This window comes from Neltuma alba, unplaced genomic scaffold, assembly GCF_004799145.2.
Source record: "Neltuma alba isolate B1F8T4 unplaced genomic scaffold, ASM479914v2 tig00011814_pilon, whole genome shotgun sequence".
Taxonomy (NCBI): domain Eukaryota; kingdom Viridiplantae; phylum Streptophyta; class Magnoliopsida; order Fabales; family Fabaceae; genus Neltuma; species Neltuma alba.
This window is the reverse complement of record NW_021636429.1, coordinates 159,592-187,227: the sequence shown is the minus strand read 5'-3', so window position 1 is coordinate 187,227 and position 27,636 is coordinate 159,592. Positions and strand designations below refer to the sequence as shown.

The 27,636-nt window shown below is 37.2% G+C and overlaps 2 protein-coding genes across 2 annotated transcripts; both read left to right on the top strand.

Annotated features, from left to right (window-relative positions):
• The first annotated feature begins 414 nt into the window (after positions 1-414).
• LOC114718149 (potassium transporter 10-like) lies at positions 415-8,591 on the top strand. The gene is made up of 8 exons (XM_028903411.1): positions 415-592; positions 1,156-1,381; positions 1,912-2,157; positions 4,010-4,060; positions 4,175-4,435; positions 4,574-4,741; positions 5,057-5,311; positions 6,865-8,591. Exons 1-8 carry the CDS (start codon positions 470-472, stop codon positions 7,905-7,907), a joined length of 2,373 nt encoding a protein of 790 aa, XP_028759244.1. The 5' UTR covers positions 415-469; the 3' UTR covers positions 7,908-8,591.
• A 2,053-nt stretch (positions 8,592-10,644) lies between these two features.
• LOC114718147 (protein CHROMATIN REMODELING 4) lies at positions 10,645-27,636 on the top strand. Its single transcript, XM_028903408.1, is given in 13 exon segments — positions 10,645-11,211; positions 13,064-13,287; positions 14,072-14,173; positions 14,284-14,833; positions 14,836-15,053; positions 17,121-17,228; positions 17,349-17,559; positions 17,658-20,395; positions 21,195-21,352; positions 22,084-22,198; positions 23,511-23,593; positions 24,514-25,147; positions 25,261-27,636. Coding segments are annotated over 12 exon segments (7,239 nt in total). The 5' UTR covers positions 10,645-11,211; positions 13,064-13,080; the 3' UTR covers positions 27,376-27,636.

The window sequence follows — 27,636 nt, the reverse complement described above, 5'->3', positions numbered from 1 at the left end:
TGGACCGTTTCTTCAGTGACCCCACTTTGGTATTCTCTCTTTGAGAGGTATTATAGACGATGAATGCTTTGTCGTTTCCTGTTGTGTGGCATGCGAAGCCTTGTTCAAAATCGACTTCTCCTGCTTCGATTGCATTTCTTTCTTCAAAATTTGAATTTTCTTACGTTTGAACCTTTTCAGCTCGAATTAGGTTCTCTTCTGCCTATCTTGCTTTGCTTAATAGAGCTTCAAGCTTATTTCAGAGATGGCATGGTTACAATTTTGTAAATAGAATGACTCAGTTTGATGATATTCGGTTTTGGCTACCTTTCCAGATTCTGAGTTTGGATCTGTAGTTCGAGTAGCTTGTGTCTTCCAAGAGAGGCTAGAGTATGAGACTATCGTGCTAATACTCGAGCTGAGGAAAGCGGATAAGAGGCAGGGGAACTTCTACTGATTAGAACTTTGAACTAATCGAAGAAATATCTAAATGGCTTCCATAGAGAGCGATGGGGACAGTGATAACAAAGGTAGCATGTGGGTTTTGGATCAGAAGATTGACCAGCCTATGGATGAAGAGGCAGGAAGGCTCAGAAATATGTACAGGGAAAAAGTATGTTGCAACTCGCTTTAACTATTCCCCCCCCCCCTCTCTTTCTCTCGTCCACTTGCACAAAATTCAAATATCCAATGGAGGGAACCGCCAAATGTTACTCAATAATGGGCTGCTTACTAGAACACACAAGTAAATGGTAGTAAACTGGTAATAATCGTTTATTAATAGTACAATATATTTAAGGAATGTAACATGTATACAAGTGTAATCAATGTAGCTCTCCCTACTATCTTTTTCCGGGTTGGTTATCAATTTTCCTTCAATTAGATGTTGGATTTTGGCTTGAACTCCTAGTTATTCATTGGTATGCTATTCAAATTAACTAGGTTTATTACAAGAGATACACTGCAGCAATATATATGTTCTGTGGTCAATAATTTCAAAGTTAAATATGATTTATGGATGTGAATTTGGACGCTACATGAGCAGTCAAGTGAGTGATTGAAAAGTAAATTTTATTTTAGATCTTCTAATTAAATTGTAGTGATCCAAAAGAAAAATATTTGGTCATTTACAGGCATACGAGTTATAATTCCTTGCTGATGTTTTGATTTGTTCAGAAATTTTCTGCACTATTACTTCTGCGGCTTGCGTATCAGAGTCTTGGTGTGGTTTATGGAGATTTGGGTACTTCCCCTCTGTATGTTTTCTACAATACGTTCCCTCAAGGAATTGACGATCAAGAGGACATTATTGGGGCTCTTTCTTTGATTATATACTCTCTCACTCTGGTGCCACTCCTCAAATATGTTTTTGTTGTATTAAGAGCAAATGACAATGGCCAAGGTATAGTGTTTTTTAATTTTGAAGCTCTTTTATTGATTATATGTTCTCTCACTCTGGAACATAATCTTTCATTGATTAAGAGCAAAATGATGGTAGCGAAAATATGGACAGTTTTATTGATTTGGTCTTAAGGTATTTAAGCTGGATTAGGACGTGTTTAGTATTGCATTTAGAGTTGCTGCAACAATAAGGTCTAGTTCAAATCATAGTCAATGCCATCAGGACTTCTGCAGCCCAGGTTCTGCAGAAGTAAACTATCTCATCTTTCATAATAATGTTTGACTGATTTAATTATTAAAATATATAGATATCTTAATTTTAAAACTTGTACTTCTTGCTTAGTTTAGTAAGGAAGGATACCTAAGGATCTTTAAAGTTACTTCTGTCAAAAGGACCAGTCTGGATCCCAGCAATTATTGTTTCTAAACCCTCTCTAGTACCTTGAGGTGATTGTGTTTTAGATTTATTTATCTGTTCAGCGCTGCTGTGCTGCAATTGAGTTTTTCCAAACTGATACACTTGTGGTGCAGGTGGTACTTTTGCACTTTATTCCTTGCTTTGTCGGCATGCTAAAATAAAAACAATTCCTAATCAGCATCGTACTGATGAGGAGCTAACAACATATAGTCATTCTACCTTCCATGAAAGGTCATTTGCTGCAAAAACTAAAAGATGGTTAGAGGAAAATGCATTTAAGAAGAATGTCATTCTTGTTCTTGTCCTTGTTGGCACCTGCATGGTGATTGGAGATGGTATACTTACCCCTGCTATATCAGGTATCTTTTCCATCTTATTCTGATCTTCTTGTTCCCATTTATCCTTTTTTCTTTAACTGTCAACATACTTGCTAGATTTGTTTTTGTATATAATGAACGTGCAGCTTCACCACACTGAAATAAAATAAAATCTTGGAAAGAGAGAAGTGGCACGCCACAGGCTTATAATTAAAATTATTCTGATGTTGAATTACTTTATAGATTATGTGGAACTAGTTGAAATGGTAACGCAAACTGATTCAGTGTTGGAGCTTGAAAGGGACCAAAAACAGATGGTCTTAATACATCCCTATTTAAATTATTTTTTTTCCTTTTTGGCGTATTTATTCCTGGTTTTTTTTTGGAGGGGGGATATGGTTGTTTATTATGCAAAAGACCATTCTTTTCTTTTCTCTGGATGCCTCACCTATTTCCATGACCATTGCCCTTGTGGTTGCCAAATAAAATTACAGATACTCTTATATTTCTCCCCTACATTTGGTGCTTTGCTCTTAATAATCTATTCCATTGGCCACTATATGATAGAGGAAAAAAATGTCATCTGATGTTAACATCTTGTGTATTGTTGGAATCTAATCAAAATACTTAGAATTGCTCTCTCAAATATATATATTTCACTCAAAACCTGTAATGCTGCAGTAATTTGTGACTACGGAATTTTAAGTCTCTGTTTGATTTGCTGTTATATTTTATTAGCTTGTTTTCATTGTGATGAGATGTGTGATCTGGTTCTGAAATTAAGTGTGTGCGCGCACGTGTGTATATATAAGGGAAATTTGATGCATGAAGTTAATTGGAGCCTTGGAATCCTAGTACCTTGATATCTAACTCCAAGGTTCTGTTAAAGTGTTCCTTAATCCTTATGTATTGGCAGCCTTATTAGGAAGGATTTAAAAACGAACATTTTAAGAAAAATAAACTGCATCTTATTGATAAGTTTTCCATGCAACAACAACAATGACAGCTACAAGTCTTATCTCACTGGGTAAGGTTGATTACATTGGCTTGTTTTGGAATGGTTTATAGGTAGCTTTTCAATCATAATTTACGAAATATGAGATAACTATGTGAAAAGAGTTTTATTTCGGCTCACATGAAATGTGTATAAGTGACTTTGATCGTGATTCCAAACAAAGCCATAGATTGCATGATGTCATTATGTTCTATCAACCAACTTTGTAAATATACTGTTCACCAGAAAGTTCTGTTCTATAAAAGAGTCATTCTTGCTTGGTTGAAACTCTTTAAGAAAATTTTTTCGTGCAAGTGAAGAAAATCTTTTCATTGCCTGGTTGCTAATTTTTTGTAAGGTTTCTTAGAATAATTCATGCGGTTAAGTACCTATCCCGTCTCTGATTATGTTGATACCTTTGCCAAGAGAAGGATTACCATACCCCTACCATAACTTTAATAAGGAAGAGAAAGCCATGGTAGACACGGAGATAATTTTATCTATTGTTTGTTATAACTGATGCCGTTAACTTGTCCCAGATCTTCAACTGCCTTGAAGTCTTGGATGGGTTAAACTTTGAAGCTTAACTAGATTGCTTTTCTGTTTCCCAGAAGGTGGGCATGCACGTGCTATGCCCTTATGGTGCTTACTTAAAACGTCATTCCTCATGGAGGAATTTATATGAGAAAAATATTAACATGGGTTCGGAGAACATATGTATTTCCGATTTCAAACATTCTACAATGTTTTTATTAAATATGTTTAGCTGCTAGAAGGCACAGAAAATTAGATTTCGGTGCAATGACTTTGATTAGTAAGCTTTTCTCTTTTTTCTTAAATATCACCTTTAATAAGTCTCCAGTTGTACCAATTGACCTACAAACGTTTTTTCTGTTGTAGTTTTATCAGCTGCTGGTGGCATCAAAGTGAACCAGCCTGGAATGAGCAGTAGTATGATCTCATACCATTTTTCTTCTACTTCTTCATTTTGAAATTAAATCCTTGTGGGTTTCAAACGAATTTAATTTCCTTGTTGTGTAAATCTTCTCTCTTTCTGGTGAGCAGATATAGTTGTGCTGGTTGCTGTGGTAATATTAGTTGCTTTATTCAGCATGCAACACTATGGTACAGACAAAGTTAGCTGGCTCTTTGCTCCGGTTGTCCTTCTCTGGTTTCTTCTGATTGGGGGTATAGGTATATTCAACGTCTGGAAATATGGCACGACCGTTCTAAAAGCCTTTTCACCTGTGTATATCTATCGATATTTTAGAAGAGGAGGAAAAGATGCTTGGACTTCCCTCGGAGGTATCATGCTTAGCATAACAGGTAAACTAAGTGTTATTTGTATGTATTTCCTTCTTTCCCAGAATCATTAATATATGTATTTCCTTCTTTTTCAGAATCATTAATAAAGGAAGTAAATGGTACTTTATGTTTTAAACAACTTGCAATGATTTATTGCAGGGACAGAGGCTCTTTTTGCCGATCTAGCTCATTTTCCTGTTTCAGCTGTACAGATCGCATTTACTCTACTTGTGTTCCCCTGCCTTCTTTTAGCTTATTCCGGACAAGCTGCTTACCTAATGAATAATATGGGTCATGCGCAAGATGCTTTTTATCGCTCTATTCCAGGTTTATTATATTTTTCAGTCTCTTGAATTTGTGCTCGTGGGCCACATGAGCTTGTCATATTTAGAATTTTTTCAACAACTTCCAAATTAGTTATTAGCAATTTTAACTAGAAATAAATGAATCAAAACACCTGGCCAAAACTGCTTGTGTGATTGCATCCAGTTTGCGGGATTCCTACTTAGTTTTCTGTTTTATGGAGATGAAGCCATTAGTAGATTTTTTTTTTTTTTTAAATTAGAATGATGCTGCTCTAATTCTTCATGCAGTAAATGTTCATTTGTAAAATGTTGAAGTTGATTATCCCTAGTTTTGCAGATAGAATATATTGGCCAGTATTTGTTGTAGCAACAGCGGCAGCTATAGTTGCAAGCCAGGCCACAATAACTGCAACCTTTTCAATTATCAAGCAAGCCCTAGCACATGGTTGTTTTCCAAGAGTGAAAGTTGTACACACATCGAAGAAATTCCTTGGCCAGATATATATTCCAGATATTAATTGGATCCTCATGATTCTTTGCATCTCTGTTACTGCTGGCTTCAAAAATCAAAATCAGATTGGAAATGCATATGGTAAATTTTTCCCTCCCCTTGTCTGAGGCATATATTTTCTGCTATTGATTAAATGTTGAATGTGAATTTTAATCTTATGGTTTAAGACAAGACAATCTGATACTCAAATGATCTTGATGCCAAAAAATTACAAGATGTCTATGCATTAGTAAGTACTGCACCATTAATAACTCACTGTCCATTCAACAACAAAATTGATTTTCTTTCTGATGAAATATGCATAATTGATGGTGGCAAAAATAAAAAAAAGAAATATGCATAACTAATTTGCGATGATCAATTTCACGTCCATGGTGTTGTATCCGCTGCCTCTATCAGCAAATTTTGACAAAAGTACCCAAAGATCCCAGCTATGCTTATGTAAGTTAGCTGTTCCCTAAATTTGTGAGAAAATATATTATTATCAGGGATTGCATTAGCTGATAAGCAATAAGCCTTGACCTCACTTCACTATCTTTGACTCTATTATCCATCCCAACTAAATATATTTATGTTCTGCGGATCTTTATGTCTATTCATGCACTAACATGAAGGCCCATAAGTTGAGAAAAGAAGGTTTAGGAGAGGACTACCCATAAGTTGTGTTATACTTCTGTTTTTTTTTTTTTTTTTAATTACTAAAATTCCCTTCACTAACCTAAATGCATATTTTTAATGTTAAGTTTAATGGAAAAACCTTTTTTTTTTTTTGTGCATACATGAGAAAACAATTATTTGGTAATTTTTTTATGTAACACATATTTACTTATTAAAGTTGATGAAGGGTGCTTTAGTAAACAGAATAAAATCATACTAAAATGTATTTTTTAAAAATAGATTAGACATCTAAGTAATTTTAACATAACTTAAGGGAGGTCCATGGAAAATAAAATAAAGAAAGGAGACAGAATATCCTTTTTTTTTTTAAAAACAAAACGAGACAAGCTAGGCTTGAAGAAAACAAAGACTCCAGAAAGGGACTAGACTAACAACCCAACAAGCTTGACAGAGCTAACTAGCGAAGCCATTTGGCTTATCCAGCTGAACACAGTTATTTATTATGATGGCCTGTCACCCATGGTGCTCGCAAGTAATTGACTTCTGATGAAAAGACAAAATAAGGCTCGGTGTGAATTGTCAATGCTGTAGACTTTGTTGGAGCTGCCGATTAACATACTCCCCAACTTGAAGGAAAAGTGTAGGAGGACGGAGTGAAAAGAACTCATGCCTAGCGCACATGTAACTTCGCAGTTTTATTATTTAGTATTTCTCTTAATATTAGTTTTTATTCATGCTAAAAGTCATCATCTTGTTAGATTTATATTACATTTAAAGTTTTTAAAGTTTGATAGGCTGATATTTTAGCATCCCACCCATTAATTTATGTATGGCTTGAATATTTAAAATAATAAGAATATGGAGGCATCAATAAACTCCTGAAATCCTTCAAAACAACCTGCATTTTAGGGAACTATTTGATGCTCAATGACTTGTTATTTTACTGCTGCACGTGTAACTTATTTCATACCTTTTTCAAGCATCCGATCAATTCATTTGTATCACTGTCATGACAGGTACTGCAGTTGTGATAGTTATGCTGGTAACAACATTGCTTATGATTCTAATCATGATATTAGTATGGCGCTGTCACTGGATTCTTGTCTTCATCTTCACTGGCTTATCACTGATCGTGGAATGCACTTACTTCTCAGCTGTTCTCTTCAAAGTTGATCAGGGCGGGTGGGTTCCCCTAGTAATTGCTGCAGCATTTCTTCTTATTATGTATGTTTGGCATTATGGCACTGTGAAGCGCTATGAGTTTGAAATGCATAGTAAGGTCTCAATGGCATGGCTTCTTGGGCTTGGTCCAAGTTTAGGGCTTGTCCGTGTCCCCGGGGTTGGGTTAGTCTACACAGAGCTTGCAAGCGGAGTACCTCACATCTTTTCCCACTTCATCACCAACCTGCCAGCTCTCCATTCTGTTGTTGTTTTTGTATGTGTCAAATACCTCCCTGTCTATACTGTCCCTGATGATGAACGATTCCTTGTCAAGCGAATTGGACCCAAGAATTTTCACATTTTCCGATGTGTGGCACGATATGGCTATAAAGACCTGCACAAGAGAGATGAGGATTTTGAGAGAAAACTCTTTGATAACCTTTTCATTTTTGTCCGGCTTGAGTCTATGATGGAAGGATGTTCAGATTCAGACTACAGTTTACCTGGAAGACAAACGCAGCAGTCAAGAGATGACCTGATGCTAAATAACAACGGAAACACAGTTTCATCTCTGGTGGACTTCACCATTTCATCTGTGGATTCCATAGTGCCAGCTAGATCTCCATTCCATGTAAATAATACTCTAGGGTCCTCTGGTCAATCAAGTGGCCCTACTGAGGTTGATGAACTTGAATATTTGAAAAGCTGCATGGATGCTGGGGTGGTCCACATACTAGGGAACACAGTTGTGAGAGCTAGGAGGGATTCAAAGTTCTACAAGAAAATAGCTGTTGATTATATATATGCATTCCTTAGGAAGATATGCAGGGAGCATAGTGTCATCTTCAATATCCCTCATGAGAGTCTTCTAAATGTTGGTCAGATATTCTATGTATAGCCTTCCCCCTCCCTGTCTCTTTATTTGGTCCATGATCAATAAGATGTATCATTCGAAACTGCCGTTTTGTGCACAGTTGAGCATAGTGTAGAATATGGCAATCGTGTTACAAATGGAAGCAAACGGCTAGAGAAGAATGGATTAGGGCAATTTCATGTTGAAACTCCTAAATCTCAAGTGGCTGGCCAGAATGATCCCTTGAATATTCCTTGGATATTGAGCATTGTATGCATGGTGAGTCGCTTGAGCCCTTCAGATGTGAGAGAGATCGCTCTTCTTTCAAGTCCATTATCATTGAGTGGCACCAAGTGTAATGGACCATAATCTCTGGTGTCTTATTTTGTTTTGAAGCATTGATTTAATTTTTTTTTTTTTTGGTGGTAAAGACGTAAAGTCATGCATACAGGTTCTTTCATGACTGCCCAATGCCGAGTGGGAAATTTTTGTCCACACCTCTTGTATTTATTTGCGGTAAAAGGAATATATCTAAATGAGTGCATGGTTACCAAACTGGATTTTTTTTTGTTTTTCAGAGTTGTGCTTTCAAAGAGAGGGGTTAGAAAGTACAATCGTGTATAGTCTTTCTTTTTTAGTTGCTTTACTTTAATTATCTTTGTACTGTCAATCTCTTTCGAAGTGTATTATATGCAATTGATTTGTGGTTATGGAAAATATATTAGATTATCCTGTTAAAGTCTAATAAATATTTTGTTGTGAGGTAATATCGCTCGTTTTCACTTTCTCCCTAGGCAGTTTTTTCTTGATATTCCTAATGTCATTTTCTGTTTTCCTTTTCTATGCCATTTTTACATATATCAGAGCCCTTGATTTCTGTAGAGAATTGCACTACAATGTTGCTCTTGTAATTTTCACATAAGAACCTTTGTCCTTTCATGTCCCACATCAAGGACCTCAAGCTGCTACGTGTTCATTTCCCATGAGATCAAGAAAGGGGATGGTGATACCAGTAATTAGTAAATGAGAGAGGAAACAAGGTAAGAAACAGAGTTAACATCAGGTGTGGTAGGGTGAAAATGGACCTACCTTTCCTACGTGGAGCGTTTTTTTTATTTGTAGAATATGGTAAGTTTATGTGGTTTGGTAAAATATGGAAAGTCTGTTTGATCAGACATTTTATTAATGAACATGCAAGTTAATCTACCTTCTTTTTTATTTCTATATCCATCTCTGATTGAATAAGATTCAAGTATCGTCGCACTTAATTGAAAATAATTTTTGTAAGAACATTTTTAAACACACACAAACTGGAGAAATGATAATTAAGCAATAAAAGTCTCTTTTATAATTTACATTTTCAAATTATGATTCAAATTTTAATTCACATTTTAGGGAAGCTGATTGGTCACAATATTTTTTTACTAAAGTATAGGTATCTTCCTATTATCCGAGATACTGTCAGGTATTAAATGTGAGTATCTCTCTCAATAGAAATTCAAATCTTGATTTATCGTATTGTGAGAGACTAGTTTTTTTACTAGACCCGACTCTAGTGCTTGGCCACAATACTTAATTCACTGCATCCGTCTTTATTCTGTCAAGTGGAGACAACGATCATCAGTCGAATCCATTGGGTTCTGTCAGCTGGGCCCTCCGTTGCTATTCTCGGAGTCACTACCATGGCTTTATATATTCCCAACTTTCATATTTTTTCTTTAAATGAAAAATCTATCAAATTCCCAAAATCCAATTTTACCAAATTAAAAATCATGAAAATTTACAAACGATAATTTATTGAAGGATCATATTAGTAGTAATATTAATAGCGGCAATAAATTTCCATGGTTAATAATTACTTTTTTTTTTTATAAGACGAATATTAATGTGTTTCTCATTTGGTCAGAATATTATTACTTTTTTTACCATGCCGGTATTTTTTCCCCCTTAAGAACTTGGCTATTTAGTCAACGCTCCAAAAAGAAAAATGTTGACATGTTATATTTTTTCCTGCCTATTGACAATAATTGGTCAGAGTTCAGCAATGAAGTAATAATTAAATAATTAATTATTTTAGTATTCATAAATTAATTATCTAGTTTTTATATTTATGACGGGAGGGAGTAGCATTTTTATGTTTCAAAAAAAATAGATAAGCCTTTTTTTTTAACCTTCAAAATATTCTTTGAGAAATATCTGTGTTAATATTAATAGATTCAGGAATATATACACACACAAATGAAAGTAAAATTTATATAATAACTGCACCCTAATTATTGAGTGCAGTTTATTTTTTCCCCCCCTTAAACTTGAATGACACTGATTCATTCAAAAGTATCGTTTGAATGAATCTTACTTAACAATTAATTAATAACTAAATTAAGCTCCATTAATTGTCCAAAATAAATATTTCATTCAAGTCAAATTAGCATGTGCATTAAATAATCATGACATCTAACAAAAATATCATTCAATGAGAAAATCTGAATGATCAACTCGACAAATTTGCCTTTTTTTAAAAAAAATAATATATGAATAATTCTGTTCAAATAAATTTATTTAATTGAGAAGGAATGTCACCCATGACTTGGCTACAAAAGGAAAAGAAAACGTTTTTCAAAGCTGGCAGTGAAAAAGATCAAAAGTGAAATTAAAAAATTGGAGCGAACACAAACATTCTCTCTCTAGAAGGGGGGGAAAAAAAACCAATCGATGGCGGCGATGATGAGAAATTGAGAAGGAAGAGCACTTGCTTCTCTCTCTCTCTCTCTGGTGGCATCTCAATCTGAGAAGGAAGGAGGAAGAGAGAGAAACAGAGGGAAAAAGCAAATCACAGAAAAGGAAAGGGAGAATGAAACCTCAACACAAGAAAAGAGAACGAAAATGGGAAGCAAATTCGAAGAGGAGAGAGCAGGAAGAGGGAGCAAAACTCTCCTCGTCGCGCCACGTGGCGGGGCTGGAGTGGTCGAACGCCTTGGAGGGTTCAACAAGAACATCAACAACAACACACCACGCCTTCTCTCTCTTCTCTCTCTCTCTCTCCTGCCATGTCAGAGTGTAACCCCGTCCCATGGGGACTATGACCCCGGCGATTCCGTATTGGGAGTATGCTTTCTCTCTCTAAACAAACACTCTTTCTCTATCTACAAAGACAACATCAACAACACCAACAACTATCTTTTTATTTTCTCTCTCTCTCTCGCTTTCTCTCTATTTTTCATTTGTCTGCCCCCCCTCCTTTCGTTCCTCGCTCGCTTCTATGCCCTAATCTCCCAACCACTGTCTACTTTCCATTTCCCAATCTGATGCAATCTATTTGATTCATGCTTTTTGATCCACCTGCAAGATTATATGTTTTTTTGTTTCTTTGCTGTCTTCTCGTTTCGCTGTTTAGCTAATCTATCCCGGAATGCCCTGTCTACTTTCCTTAATTGGTAAAGCTATTTACTTCATGTTTTTGCTGCCAAGTTGTTGCTTGTTTAATTTGTTTCCTTTGCTGTTTCTCTATCGGTTTTAGCTGAATTTTTGGTATCGTTATTTGTTGCCCGGAATCTATCTGTCTCCTTAATTGGTAAAGCTACTTCACCTGTAATTGTAGTCTTTGCTGCCAAGTTGCTGTTTTTAGTGAGCAGCTTTGGCACTTGGATTTCGGAGTAGTAGTTCCTGAGTTGAATAGTTGCTTAAATTTAAATGGGGTTTCTATCTATCTAGTGTGAGTTCAGTGTGCATAATGCCCAACTAATTGCGAGTTAATTGTTGAATTATATATTTTCTGTTTTTGTGGTGTGCTGGAGCATGCATTCACTAGTTGTTGAAGGTAGACGTGTCCTGAATTCAGCACATTTTATAGATGGTGGATGACAGGGGCACCACAGTAGTCAGTTGATGCTAGAATAAATAATCTGATCCTGCTTTGAATACGGATTATATATGGATACAAGCATAATTGCTAATACTATAAGATCTCTAGTTATTTCCCCTTGTGCATTTGCAGTCTTAGGATACACAGATTCATTTTTTTCCCTTGGAAATCCATAGCTTTTAAGCCTGCATTTTGGAAGAAGCAAAGTGCTAATTTTGTTCCTGTATTATCAGGCCTATTTAAATTTAGCATGAAAAATTGTGAGTGCGGGGATTAGTGTTTTGTTGTTTTCAAGGAGTAATGTGCAAAGAGTTTTGCTGTTTTCAAGGACTAACTTCACTCACTAATTTTTGAGTTAAACTCTTTGCACCTGCCAATTATGTTTTTGGAAATTTCTCCTGCTTACTATTAGTGTAACTGCGGAAATTGGTGCAGGCCATTGATTTATTATTTGCATAATTTAAGGAAATGCATATTTAATCTCTTTTGAAAGATATACCTTTTAAATTGACCAGGCGCGAATATTACCCAGTTTAGATGACAGAATTCTGACTTTTTATTTCTTTCTTTTGTGGAATTTCTGAAATTGTTCATTATCAAGCAAAATATTATATTTTCTTTGATATCTCCTGTGCATTTCTGGTGAAAACTTTTGTTTCTTTACTAACCCGTTGCTTTTTCTCTTACCTTTGATTCTGTTGTTTCTGATGTTCAAAGAAGCTTAGTATTGCCCTTATTTTTAAACCAATAACATTTTTAGGGGATCATGTTACTTCTTAAACTGAGACCAATTTATGAACATTAAATTTGAGATGGAAGGCCTCCAAATATTAACAGAGCACTGTTATATGTGTTAAGAATAACCCTTTTGATGGCAGCATAATATTGATAGGAGCAATGAAGGAGTCAAGACAGTTGAATTATGAGATTTTGTGTTTTGAACTTAAGAAACACTATTAAGTCATAAAGGCAGGATAATTGTAGACCTTGGCACATGCTTCCTGGACTTAGTCAGGCCAGGATTTCTGAATGTCTCAGATGTTGAGAAAACATAAATTGAAATACCTATGATTCTTGACGTAGTTGGGCCCAACATAAAATGTATGAATATTTAATTTCACATTTTACAGCTTTCTCTAAATGGAATAAATTAAATATTTAAACCAGGCATTGTGATTATGCTGTTTCAATTTTTTGGTTTCTGCACTGCGAAACTGTCAATACTTGTATAAAGTGTACCAGTAAAAGGCCTGTCTTAATCATTTGTAGATTCTCTTATGTATTGAATTTTCGTTGTCCTGTGGCATGCTGATAGTTAAAAGGATTGATTTCTTATATAGGACCTTTATATGAATAATGAGGGAGAACAAATCATCAAGTAAAATGATCAACAGAAACTGGGTTTTAAAGCGCAAACGGAGAAAACTTTCATTTGAACAATCCAATGGTAAAGTAGACAATTCAATATCACCTGATTCTTCTAGGAACGCCTCAGCAAAACGTTCGCTAAAGACTGAAGTAGCTACTGGTCAAGCTTCCTCTAAGAAGAAAGGAAATGATGGGGTGAGTTACCTTTCCTTTGAATAATTGATCACATGTACAAGTGGAGGTTTAACCTAAGGATAATATTCAACTTTAAAAATGGAGGAAATGAAAGGAATGTGTGATGGATGATGTTCTTTTCCATTTTAATTAAAATTTAGAAATAGGGATGGATAAAATATCCATCTGCTCTGGGTGGAGATAAAATTTCTCTGCTTGGGCTTGGATCTGGGGATTTTTTTCTTTGGGTATTTTCTGAGTTTGGATCTGGCTAGTATGATACCCACCCTTTTTAGACCATAATATGTGTGTGTTTATTTATCTATCCATATTTATGCAGACGTTTTTTTTCTTGGTTATTTGTCTATATGATCTATAATTAAAATAGGAAGGTACCACCCAACCGGCATTACATGGATTTTGAATTATCAGTTGTTCCTGAAATGATTCTTTTTTTGTGATTTTATATGAACTCATTTGATTTAAATGAGTCTCATTTTCATACAGGCATGTTTATCTTGAAAATTTTCCAAGTAAATGGGATCAGGTCTAAGAATTTAATGGTTTAATTAGGATGGGGAATTTCGTGCTTGCTAAATTTTATTTTGGACATAGGGACTGTGTTACCTACCCAGAATCATCTCTAGTTGGAAATAGAAAGTGTTGAAAACCAAACTTTTGAAGAGGGCACAATCTATAGAGTTATAGTTATTTTAATGCATCAATTTAGTGTGTGTGTGTGTGTAATCTTATTTTTTATTCTTATGACTGCACTAACTGTGATGTCTTAAATTTTTGGATCCAGTATTTCTTTGAATGTGTGATTTGTGATCTTGGTGGAAACTTATTGTGCTGTGATAGCTGTCCTCGCACATATCATTTGCAGTGTCTTTCTCCACCTCTTAAGGTATGTTCATTGGAGCCAATATAAGGTTGTTTGTCAATCATTAAGTGGTGATATTCAGAATCGACTTTTAGTCTAAACTTCATTTCTAATTTGTAATTTATCCTCTGAAGCGCATCCCTATGGGGAAGTGGCAATGTCCAAGCTGCTCTCAAGGAAATGATCGACTGAAGCCCATAAACCACCTGGATTCAATTGCAAAACGAGCCAGGTCAAAAGTTGTCACTGCAAAAGCAAAAGATGGAGTTAGTTCACTTAATATAGGCAAAGTATCCCAGATATTTGGTAGCACACTAATATCAAGGAAAAGGTCTTCCAGCAAAGGCAAATCTATTTCAAATGGGGGAGACAAGTTCTTAAGAAAGGAATTGTTGTCTTCTCCAGTAGATGTAACTAGTATTAACAAGCCAAGTGATCCATCTCTTGGGATTTCGATGGAGGGAACTTCATCGTGCGCAGATGCTGGTGAAGAAAAGAAACCTAACACTCCCCCAACAGTCTCTCCTGTTGATAGGAATTCAACCTCAACTGCTGACGAAGTTTTGTCAACTCCTAAAATTACTAATTTAGATGCAGATGATCAACAGGTGGGCGGGAAGCCTGATTTATCTTGTGATGACATGCCTCCAAGAAAACAACTTGTTCTTGGAATTGCTGCTGCTGGAGGGAAGTTAGAAAAAGGAAGCATGAGGCTAATAATAACATCAGTAAAAAGAAGTTCAAGATTGAAAAGGGTAAATCTACTGGCAAGTCTTCTATGAAGGGCAAATCCGGAAAAAATAAAGTGCACAAGAAGCAGAAGTCTGTAAACAGTAGTGTTTCTGCATCTTTATCAAAAGAGGAAGTTGGAAACAAGGACTCTCATGCTGAGCTTAAAGATGAGGTATTGATTTTACTTCGGATTTTTCTGTTTAAGTAAGTGCATAATTATTTCACGTGGCATCCAACTGTGAATGATGAACTGTTTGTGATAGGATGAATAATGCTACCTGATCCAGTTATACTATTTTGACTCCCTATTCTTCTTGAGTTGTTCCCTTTGCCTCAGTCATTCCTAATTAGAATTATCAAGGACCTATACATCTTAAAAGCTTATGCTATAGGAAGAACATTTGGACTGGCTTTTACTTACTATCTCTCACATCTTGAGATCTCTTTGGGACTGAGTGTCAAAATTTAGGAGAAACAAAGGCCAATGATGCATTTCACTATAATTTATTTTGCTAGAGACTATCAAAATCAACGTCATCTTGTTATATTTTTTTATTTAGATGTGAATTCATCTGCTGTGTCTTCGTGTTGACCTCCCTTTTTTTTTTCCCAAGACATCCTTGTTAGTTTCAAGTGCCTATCCTTGTATTATACCTGTCTTCCTTTCATGTGTCGGACCTAACATAGACAATATATAGTTGTCCTTACTGTCAGATGACTATTGGTGTTGAAACTGGGCCACCTATATGCACTCAGCTACATGTGGGACAAGAGTACAATGCGAAAGAATAACTTACGTTCTATCTATCAGATATTTATTATATGGAAAATAGATATTTGCCTTGATTGTTTCACTGGAATTGGGACAATGGAAGTGGAACCAAAGATGGAACTGTTGTAATTGTTTGTTTGGTAAGATGGAAGCTAATTGTTTTCCACCTCCACCAAAATCGGTGGAAGTGGCTTCCATGCTCAACCCTGTGAAAGTAGGAAGAGTTCCATGGAACTCATTTTTAGAGAATTTTATGCTCAACCAGCAATATTTTGGACAATCTCTCCCCTCACAACTTTGTCTCAGATTTAGCCTGCATTGACCATAGTGGTCAATGATGACGACAATGGCCAAGAGCAACAGCGGTTAGTAATGATCCTGGGAGATGACAATGATGTCCTGAGACACCTTATGTGATCCTTCCACCAACATTTGATGTAGTCTTCGAATGAGGTGGTGACGGACTGCTATGTTGCTGATGACATTGTGTTGAAGACCTTGCAATAAAGATGCTGACCAAAGATGCGAGGATGAAGTTTGAAGAACCAACAACCTCTGTCATTGAACCCAAGGCAGTTTCTCGTTTGTTTCAAAGACCTACTAGGATTGGTTTTGATATGTCCAGATCTTGATTTGTTCAATTTCATGATTTCTGGAGTGTTGTCTGATTTCAGTAGCAGTTCTTTTTTCGCCCACTTTGTGTTCGATGTCTTTTTCTGCCTTGCAATCTTTTTCTGGTTTGATAAAGCATCGATTTCTTGGTTAGACTTATGGGCTGTGGTTCTCATTTCTGGCAGTGGAGGTGCTGGAGGGCTGATGGCTGTTTTGTTTTTCCTTTATTGAAAAGGGATATTTTGGTTTTACTATTATAAATATATATCTCTAATAAAAATTATATAACGATTCTTCTCTCATAATATACAAAACATATTTCATCCCCATTTCCCCTTCCTCTTCCACTTCCACTTCCCCCCTTTCAAAACCACTAATGGATACCAGACAGAGTAATAGAAAATTCTTCTCATTTTTTCCCCTAAAACTATATTGAAAATTATTCCTCGAACCTGCAGAAGTAATGGGCAACAAATTTTCAAGATTTTGAAACAAAAATGCCAAGCATGTCATTGTGATTGTAAAAACATTTGTTTGCTTGTAGCTTTAATTCTTGATAACTACTACTGCATGCCTAAAGCGCCTAAAAAAAGCAGTCGTGTACCCATTCAGCTTAGCGTCAGACATGACATGACACTTGAAAAACTACTTGGACTCTTGGATCCTTTTGTTGCTGCATACAAGTGTGTTTTCACCCTTGATATGTCAACTTTTTGAGTTTTCCCATGTCTCATTTTCGGCTTTGTCAATTTAGTTACTGATTACTGATGTTTTTATTGCTGTCAATTACTCTTTTGTGATATTAATGTCACACATTTGTGTTTATAAATACAAATTGTTTCTCTGTGGATGCAGAAGTTTCCTCAGGCAAAGAAAAATAAAGTATGTGAGCTTGATAAGGCAGTAAGTCATGTGGATGAAACTCTAATACATGAGGACAATACTGTCGGTGAATCTCTTCAGGTAATGAAGCTTATGTTAATACTTAGTTTGCATTAATTTGATGGAGATGGTATTTTCCCTGGGTTCTTGCCAGTGATGATCATGACTGATTTTGTAGTTTTTATTGTGTATGCGTCACAGGTTGATCGAGTTCTAGGGTGTCGAGTTCAGGATAAGAACACAAATTCATCACAGAGCTTATCTGTGGCTGTCATGGATGATCTACATTCTCATGATCTGCCAATCCCAGAAAGTGGAGGCACTCAAGATCTGCCAATGCCAGAAAGTGGAGACACTCGGGATCTGCCAATCCCAGAAAGTGGAGGCACTCAGGATCTGCCAATCCCAGAAAGTGGAGCACTCGGGATCTGCCAATCCCAGAAAGTGGAGCCACTCAGGATCTGCCAATCCCAGAAAGTGGAGCCACTCAGGATCTGCCAATCCCGGAAAGTGGAGGCACTCAGGATGCGCCAATCCCAGAAAATGAAAACAGACTAGAAGAGAATAGCTCTGCTTGTGGTAATGCTGTGAATGTTGAAACTGCTGAAACTATCCCAGATGATTGTCAAAATGTTGTCAAGATTGCTGATAAAGAAAGCTTGAAAAACAATAATAAAGGGGAACGACTTAATGTGTACAGAAGATCAGTGACAAAAGAAAGTAAAAAAGGCAATCCCATAAATTCATTGAGTAAAAGTCCAGGTGATTTAGATTGCAGTGCCACAGATAGTAAAAATCATGATGATTCTGCAGCTAGTGCTGAGTATTTAACAAAAACTAATGACAAGATGGAGGTTGTGGAGGATGTCAACGCTACTTCAAGAGGTGAGGATAATAGTGAGCTTCTGAAAAATTGTGAAGCACAGGTCTCTCCCAGAACCAAACTGAAAGAGGTTAATTGTGAAGCACAGGTGTCTCCCAAAACCAAACTGAGAGAGGTGGATGTAGATGTGGGAACGAGTAGCACTGTTGCTACTAAAGTTCAGAAAGCTAATGTGGCTGAACCTTCCAGTCTAAATCAGGAGAAAGTCTTCTATGAATTTTTGGTTAAGTGGGTAGGAAAATCACATATTCATAATAGTTGGATTTCTGAATCCCAGTTGAAACTTCTTGCAAAGAGAAAATTAGAAAATTACAAGGCTAAGTATGGGACAGCGATAATAAATATCTGTGAGGAATGTTGGAAGCAGCCTCAACGGCTGCTTGCCATCCGGACATCAAAAAATGGAACATCAGAAGCATTTGTAAAATGGACTCGACTCCCTTATGATGAATGCACTTGGGAAAGCTTAGATGAACCTGTTCTTCAGACTTCTTCGCATCTACTTGGTCTTTTTAACAAATTTGAAACCCTTGCCTTGGAAAGGGATGCATCAAAGAATAATTCAACTAGGAAAAACAATGACTATCAAAATGATGTAGTTAATCTTACAGAACAACCTCATGAGCTAAAAGGTGGTTCTCTGTTTCCCCATCAGCTTGAGGCTCTGAACTGGTTGCGAAAATGCTGGTGTAGATCCAAAAATGTGATACTTGCGGATGAAATGGGGCTTGGGAAAACAGTATCTGCTTGTGCCTTCATTTCATCATTGTATGTTGAATTTAAAGTTGTACTGCCTTGCTTGGTCTTGGTCCCACTTTCCACAATGCCTAATTGGCTTGCTGAATTTGCATTATGGGCTCCAGACTTGAATGTTGTGGAATATCATGGCTGCGCAAAAGCAAGAGCCATAATTCGCCAGTATGAATGGCATGCTAGTGATCCCAGTGGATTGAATAAAAGAACTGCTGCCTATAAATTTAATGTTCTTTTGACTACATATGAAATGGTGCTGGCTGACTCTTCTCATTTGCGTGGAGTTCCATGGGAAGTTCTTGTGGTCGATGAGGGACATCGACTGAAAAATTCTGAAAGTAAGCTTTTCAGCTTGCTCAACACATTCTCTTTTCAACATCGTGTACTGTTGACTGGTACCCCTCTCCAGAACAACATTGGTGAGATGTACAACTTACTCAATTTCTTACAACCGGCGTCATTTCCTTCTCTTTCTACATTTGAGGAGAAATTCAATGATCTTACAACTGCTGAGAAAGTTGAGGAATTGAAAAAACTGGTTGCACCTCATATGCTTCGTAGGCTAAAAAGGGATGCAATGCAAAATATTCCACCCAAGACAGAAAGGATGGTTCCTGTTGAGTTGTCATCTATCCAAGCTGAATATTATCGTGCCATGCTGACAAAGAACTATCAGATATTGCGAAATATTGGGAAAGGGGTTGCTCAGCAGTCTATGCTTAACATTGTGATGCAACTTAGAAAGGTCTGCAATCATCCATATCTCATACCAGGAACTGAGCCTGATTCTGGATCAGCTGAGTTTCTTCATGAAATGAGAATAAAGGCTTCGGCCAAATTGACTCTTCTGCATTCTATGCTGAAGATTTTACATAAAGAAGGGCACAGAGTCCTTCTTTTCTCACAAATGACCAAGCTACTAGACATCCTAGAGGACTATTTAAGTGTTGAATATGGGCCTAAAACTTATGAGAGAGTGGATGGCTCTGTTTCTGTGGCTGATCGTCAAGCAGCAATTGCACGCTTTAACCAAGACAAAAGTCGATTTGTGTTCTTGTTATCCACTCGATCCTGTGGTCTTGGGATAAATTTGGCAACTGCTGACACTGTCATTATCTATGATTCTGATTTCAATCCACATGCTGATATCCAAGCAATGAATCGTGCACATAGGATTGGACAATCAAATAGGCTTCTGGTATATCGGCTTGTTGTTCGTGCCAGTGTTGAAGAGCGCATCTTGCAACTTGCTAAGAAGAAGCTGATGCTTGATCAGCTTTTTGTAAATAAGTCTGGATCTCAAAAGGAAGTAGAGGATATTTTAAAATGGGGTACTGAAGAACTCTTCAGTGACTCTCCTGGTCAGAATGGGGCAAATGGAAATGATAATAATAGCAACAAAGAAGAGACAGTTGTAGATATTGAACACAAGCATCGGAGGAGGACTGGTGGTCTGGGAGATGTATATAAGGATAAATGTACAGATAGCAGTAGCAAGTTTGTGTGGGATGAAAGTGCAGTTTTAAAATTGCTTGATCGTTCAAACCTTCAGGATGGATCAAATGATGTTGCTGAAGGAGATTCTGAGAATGATTTGCTGGGTTCAGTTAAGGTGAAGTGTTTATTAAATACCTAATCTTGGATTCATTAGTTGATTGTTTGTGCTAAATTTGGTCATTTGGGGCATTGTGAAAGACATGAACCTTCTTTTTTTTCTGACCACTCATTTTTAGAACCTTTCGAACCCCCATCCTAGGTGACTTTTTCTGGGGTTATTACTCATTAATACAATGATATATTTATGTTTCAGAATGTATGTTTCAGACCAATTAACTTGGTTTTATATTTTCCTACTCTTTTGAAGTTGCATCCATCACTAGTATGTGCACAAGCTAAATTAAACAGGGAAATTGATTCTGCTGCTCCAGTTTCAGTTGCCCTTGCACTGAATGTTCTGAAGACCTGTTCTCATTAATGTTTCTTTGGAACTTAATAGAAGTTTCCTTATACTGTAAATTGGGATTCATTAGCCGCTAGATTAGTTTAGTGAAGTTTTAATTTTTCCCGTTAAGTTCTGTCTTGGACATTTGTTCAGAGAATGGGATGCTTTTCATGGATTCTTTTTGTAACCCTGCCACTGGCTTAGTAACACAACGTTTCTCTCTTGCATATATAAGAGATTGGGCTGACTGTTGAATATATGTTTTTTGTGGTTTTTTTGGTTTCCTGTCCTCCATTCTTTAGTTTACCTTGTAGGATGGCCTTATCCTCACTTATATTTTTCTTTTTCTCCCAACAAAATATTTTCTGTTTAAAAAATTGCATCTCCATGACTAAGCATTTAAATAGATACTGAGAATAAAGATGATACCGCTAGTTATTCTGATTGAAATTTGCTTTTTCTTAATCAGTCCCTTGAATGGAATGATGAACCGGCTGAAGAACAAGGTTTGGGTGAATCACCTCCTTGTGGAACTGATGATATCTCTACACAAAATTCTGACAAGAAAGAGGATAATATGGTGAATGGGACTGAAGAAAATGAATGGGACAGACTACTTCGTGTGAGGTAATGAGCTTCTATCTGGTTGCATCCTTTCTTTATTGTATATTACAACGTCCAACCTCTTAGCGTATGTATAGCACAAGATTAGACGCTTGGTTAGAATTAATGTAATGCCTTTTGAGGGTTTAAGAACTATGAAGAGAACTAGAAGGGGAAAACGGAAAAGAAGGAAAGGAGATAGAGAAAATGAGAGGAACAAAAACTTAGGGCCTGTTTGGATGCTCCAAAACCGTGGTTTCAGAAGCACTTTTCCGCAAAACGAGGTAACCTCCTCCACATATTTACTTCGTAATCCGTAAAAGCACTTCTGAAACCATGGTTTGGTTTCTATCCAAACACTCCCTTAATCATCAATCATAACTGCCATTCATGAGTCAGGACGGATGGGCCAATAGAGCCTGGCTAACTCTGAAAGGTTGTCGTGGATGTTACTAAATGGTCGCTAGCTTATTCTCCCTTCTTATCACAAGCAAGCTAGTGATCTCAGTGACACTTTTCTCAATTCTCTACCTTTCATTCACATGTTGACGCATTTCAACATTTTAACATCTTAGGTTAACTGTGAGCCTCTGATCATCTCATTTTCTAACATGACTACCCACTAAACCCACTTTTTAAAATAGACGGGTCAAGAAAATTTGAAATTCATGTTGCATTTTAGAATAGTTTAGTTATCAAGTAGACTGAATAAACTTGCTTACCTGAAATTACTTCTGAATCTGTTTGGTTTCTAGGTGGGAGAAGTATCAGAATGAAGAGGAAGCAGCTCTTGGTCGAGGAAAGCGGCAGAGAAAAGCTGTTTCTTATAGGGAAGCATATGCTCCGAACCCTAGTGAAACATTGAGTGAGGTGATTTGCTTTCTTTCTGTTTGTAAGCAAAGTGATGGATTAAGACGGATATTATTAGTTATTTATAAATGAATTAATATATATTTATGTATAGGAAATGAGATTTTAATTAAGTTTGGTATTTTATATTATGATGTATTTTATTTGACATATGTTTATTTTAATTATCCATGGATCTTTTGTGAAACTTTGTGATTTGGAAGGTAAATAAATAAAAGCAAAAAAATAAAGGAAAAATCATAAAATAAGAAAATTACTAAAACTACAAATTTCTTAGTTAAATTTTCCTACACCTAGAAGAAGTTTCCCATCGGAGGCTTTATAAATATTGTAGTTTTATGTATTTTCTTATTTTCTAACTTTTTCTTTATTATTTACTTATTTGCTTTGATCTCAAATTCCTACAACACACTTATGTGGAGCCCACATATAATTAAAATAAAAAAAAAATTTAAATAAAACAAAGCGCATTCAAAGTATAAAATTCAGATCCTAATTAAAATACTATTTCTTATGCTGGCATTTTATTTAACCTCACGGCTCATTTATTTTCCATGAATTCTGGTCTCTGCCTGGAGTGAGCGGCTTCTTATTCTGTGGCCAGCGCCTCTATAACATATAGAAAATCATTATCTTCACATTGAGCATCATCTACGTGGTTGTCTAAATCCAAGGATAGCTTTCACAAGATAATTTCAACTAGATTTATGATTATGTTAACTCCCGGATGGAATGATGTGCTTTTAGCATCTTCAATCTTTAAGATTTCTTTCTTGTCCAAGGTACAGTTTCCATCATTCAAGAATAGATCTTGTATAATATTCAAAAGCAACCATGTGGAACTGTAAAAAAGAAGCGAACAAGAAAAATTTTCTTATCATTTTCAATTTTCTGATTGGAATTACCAAAAAGTTAAAAAAGGTTGAAGACTGAGCCTTCAAATTTCTGGATGAAAAATAGCCACTAGCTGCTCAATATCAATGAATTTTTAAAGCACTCAAACTCTTTTAGTTTCAGTGTTCTGAAACTCTTTCAAAACTTGTTGCATGTCCTCCCATGTCAATTAATTACTGAAATTTTAACTGTTATGTGCCTTGTTATCCTGGTGTAATTTACATATGTTAGCATGTTAGTCTAGAAGTGTTCTGCCTCAAAACCTGTCTTGCTAGGGATTTCCTTTTTTTCTTTTTTGGAGGGTGGGTTTTAAATTTCTGGAACTCTGTCTTTATATATTGCATTAATATACAATATTAGTATGGATTTCTCATCATGTCCTCGTTTTGCTGTTGTTCTTATATTTTGCCTCAAGCAGAGTGGTGATGAGCAGGAAAGAGAGCCAGAACCAGAGCCTGAGCGTGAATATACACCAGCAGGACGGGCCCTAAAAGCAAAATTGTATGTTTATGCCTTTTGTCAAGTAAAATTGCTTTGCTGTGGTTAAGCATGGATATAGACGGCGTGCTTGTGGCTGTGTCCTTGCAATTAGACTGGATCCTCGTTATGGCTTCTTTCAGGGCATTTCTCTTGACAGTTTATAGGGGATTTAAAAAACACTATAAATCATCAGACACGGATCTCCTCAATTGCCACTCTCTCGATTGTCCTTCCATTGCATCAAATTCAGCCATTTTTGTTTATCTTACGATTATCAAGGGGCCATATGGCTCAGACTATAATTAAAAGGCAAAGAAACTTGATCATCATTTATGTGCCATGTGGCACATTGGAAATTTTAAGACAAGCATATATGGTGAGATTTGATTTTAGTGGTAATTGAGGGGATCCATATCCCGAATCACCTGATCCTACAAATTCTGTGAATGATTCACAGAGCTTTTACGTCCTTAGCAAGTCCCAAATGTTATAGACAAATCAATCCTGACTGATTAAAAATCCGTGTCACTTGCTTAATCAATTGAACGATAGATGGGTATACTGGTATCCCTCATGAATGTTGTTGCATTGCACGTTTTAACTTTTGGGAGAATGGCGTCTGGGTCTCTTGTACAGGAATTATGGACACTTTGGCCCTTTGAACATATGACCCTTTTGAGATTGACTACTGTGATATACTACATTAACTTTCTGTATTTCTATTTTTGGGAAGTTGGGACCAAAGTATTAATAATTCCTTGCAAGGGACCCAAATGACATTCTCCCTCTAACTTTTCCCTTTGTAATTTTCTCTCACAAGGACTTAGAATCCAATATCTTTCTGCTGGTTTGTGCTGTTAGATACAATTGCAGTTAGCTGTGTCATTATGTGGGCCCTTAATAGTTCTGAAAGACTTGATATTGATGTTAATTTTGAGCAGTGCTAAGCTTCGTGCTCGGCAGAAAGAACGACTTGCATGGAGGAATGCAGTTGGTGGATCTCATCCTGTTGATGGACTCCCTGGAACTGAGTCATTCCTTCAATCTTCTGCCAATGCAAAGAGTGCTGATCTTGGAACTGGACCATCAAATCTAGTTGGGGATGGCCCTGTCAATTTAGAGGAGAACAAATCTGATATGCTTTCAGAAGCTCCGAAGAGCTACTCTGATTCCATGTCAAGAATGGGCAGGCTATCAAAGCACATCATGAGCAGTCACATTGATGCTTCTGTCAATAATCCAGACCATTCTCCACCTCAGTATAAGGGGCTTAACACCACAAACTCTATGGCAACCAGCAACTTGTTACCTGTTCTAGGACTTTGTGCTCCTAATGCCAATCAGGTGAAATCATCAGAAAGCAATCTTCCTAGGTTAAATTGGAGACAAAATAGACGGGGGACCAGACAGGAGTTTCCATTTAGTCTTGCCCCTTCCTCTGGGACAACATCCATGGAGGCTGAGGTCAGAAGTCAAGAAGGAGCAGCAAATGCTAGATTACCAGATTCGCTGGCGCATATTCTGCAGGAGAGTTTCAGGAATAGAATCCCTGATCATAGTCTACCATTTGTTCCTGTAAGTTCTCCTTGCATGCTTTGTATTCATTTTAGATCAATTCTATTTAGGCAGCTTTATGCACGTTGCTTACCATATAAATTATGCGCTTTTTTGTTTATATATATGTACAGTTTCAGCCAGCTTTGCAAGGAAAGGAATCTGATGCACTTGAAGGGGCTAGATTCTCTGCTTTCCGGGAGAAGATGGCCCTGCCAAATCTTCCATTTGATGAAACGTTGCTAGCCAGATTGCCACCCACAACTAAGAACATGCCAAATTCGCATCTGGACCTTTTACCTAATCTGTCTCTAGGTGGTAGCAGCAGCAGAAATGACGCTTCGAGTGGCCCATTACAAGACCTTCCACCGATGCTCTTATTACCTAAATTCAAAATTCCCCCAGAGGACTTGTTCAGATTTAATCAGCAAGATGTGGATGTGCCCCCCACTTTGGGTTTGGGCCAGGGCCCAACATCCACATCGTTCCCAGAAAACCATAGGAAGGTGCTTGAAAACATAATGTTGAGAACTGGGTCTGCCTCAAGTAGCATGTACAAAAAGAAGTCAAAATCAGATGGGTGGTCTGAAGATGAACTTGATTGCCTCTGGATTGGTGTTCGTAGACATGGAAGAGGTAATTGGGATGTTATGCTTAGAGATCCCAAGTTGAAGTTTTCAAAGTATAAAACATCTGAAGATTTGGCGATGAGGTGGGAAGAGGAACAACTCAAGGTCTTCCAGGGGCCAGCTTTTCCTGTGCCAAAACTGGCCAAGATGTCAAAGTCTACTAAATCAGCCCTTTTTCCCCTCTCTGATGGAATGATGGAAAGGGCCTTGCATGGGAGCCGGTTTATCTTGCCGCCAAAATTTCAAAACCATTTGACTGACATGAAACTAGGAGTTGGTGATCCTTCATCCAGTTTCTCACATTTTAGACCGCCAGATCGACCTCATTTTCAAAATGATCATTTCACACCTCTTCCTTCTTTTAATCACGATATAAGCAGAGCAAAATTTCCCATAGATGCTTCTGCTGAGCCATCTGATAGACCAGGGACTTCTTCCTATGTACCTGCCGAGAGGCCATTTTTACTAGATTCTTATGGAACCAGTTGCTTGGGTTCTCTAGGTTTAAATGGCTCAGGAAGCCTTAATAGGCAACAAAATGAGGATCAACATGGCACCAGTAAACTTGAAAAATCACCTGGACTTCTTGATGTGTCTTTTAATGATATGCTTGATACTCAAATCAATGCAGGAAATGGTGAATCTACTAGCTCTGTGTTTCCATCTAACCCTGTTAAAGGAGCTGAACCGTTGACCTCAAAATGTGAAGAAGGAGTTGGATGTAGTACTTCAAAAGACAAGCTTCCCCACTGGTTACGAGAAGCGGTCAGCTCCCCTGCTAAACGCTCTGATCCAGAACTACCACCCACGGTTTCAGCAGTTGCTCAATCAGTTCGCTTGGTTTATGGAGAAAATAAGCCCACAATACCTCCATTTGTGATTCCTAGTCCACCTCCTTCCCTTCCAGATGACCCCAGAGGTAGTCTGAGAAGAAGGAAAGTTAAAAGAACTCATAAGTTCAGTCAGGTCCTGCCAGAAGTTGCTGGGGACATTAATGACCTCAGGTCCTACAAGAAGAGGCATGGAAAATTTAGAAGATCTAGGTTCCACCAGAGGGGCCTTCCAGATGTTGCTGGAAGCAGCAATGACGTCCTCAGTGACCTCCACGTGGATGACAATGGTGCTTCATGCTCAACTCCTTTGGTCCCACCTCTACCTCTCCTTCCGCAGACAGGACTTCAGCAGATTGAATCTGGCCTCAATTCATTAAACCTGTCGCAGTCATCGACAAACCAACTTAGAAGAACAAGTAGCTTAGGACTTTCTCCTTCTGCTGAAGTGCTTCAGCTGGTGGCGTCCTCTGTTGCTCCAGGTCCACATGTCTCATCCATTTCTGGCTCTTCAAGATTTCCTGAGGGCAAGCTTCCATTGCCTAGGCCTATTAAGCCGGCGAAATTCAAAACCACCGAAGGTGCCTTTGGAAATAAGATGCCTAGGCAGACTTCACCAAAAATTTTGGGTACACATGAGGAGCAGCATAAAGTAGAGCACCCTGACAGTGGAGATTCCAGCAAGACTCAGTCAGATCCCTCTAGGACTGAACGGCCTGAACCTGATGAAGGGGAGGTATCATCTGAGGGGACGGTCTCAGATCACGGTTTAAGAGATAAGGAAACATAGATGTAGTGTCTCAGATAGAAATTGAGCAAAATATAAGTTCACGCTTCTAAAAGCTCTTCACCATTGCGCTAGAATTTTTGTAGGTATTAAGACGATGAGTGAACTAGAAATTACAGGGTGGTTGAAAACGTGTAAAGTTTTCGTCAAGGAAAATGAAATATAGCGTTCTGTTTGGTATTTCCTTTTTTGTTTCTGGTATTACGGTAGGGTATGATTTTCAAAGAAATCGAAATCAAGTTAATGAGAAAAATGTCTTTTCCT

Bases quoted from the DNA above. Each gene is read 5' to 3' on its own strand.
- LOC114718149 (XM_028903411.1), top strand. From the start codon at position 470: ATGGCTTCCATAGAGAGCGATGGGGACAGTGATAACAAAGGTAGCATG. The intron at 4,436-4,573 runs GTAAACTAAGTG...GATTTATTGCAG, and splicing joins TATCATGCTTAGCATAACAG to GGACAGAGGCTCTTTTTGCC. The intron at 4,742-5,056 runs GTTTATTATATT...CTAGTTTTGCAG, and splicing joins TTTTTATCGCTCTATTCCAG to ATAGAATATATTGGCCAGTA.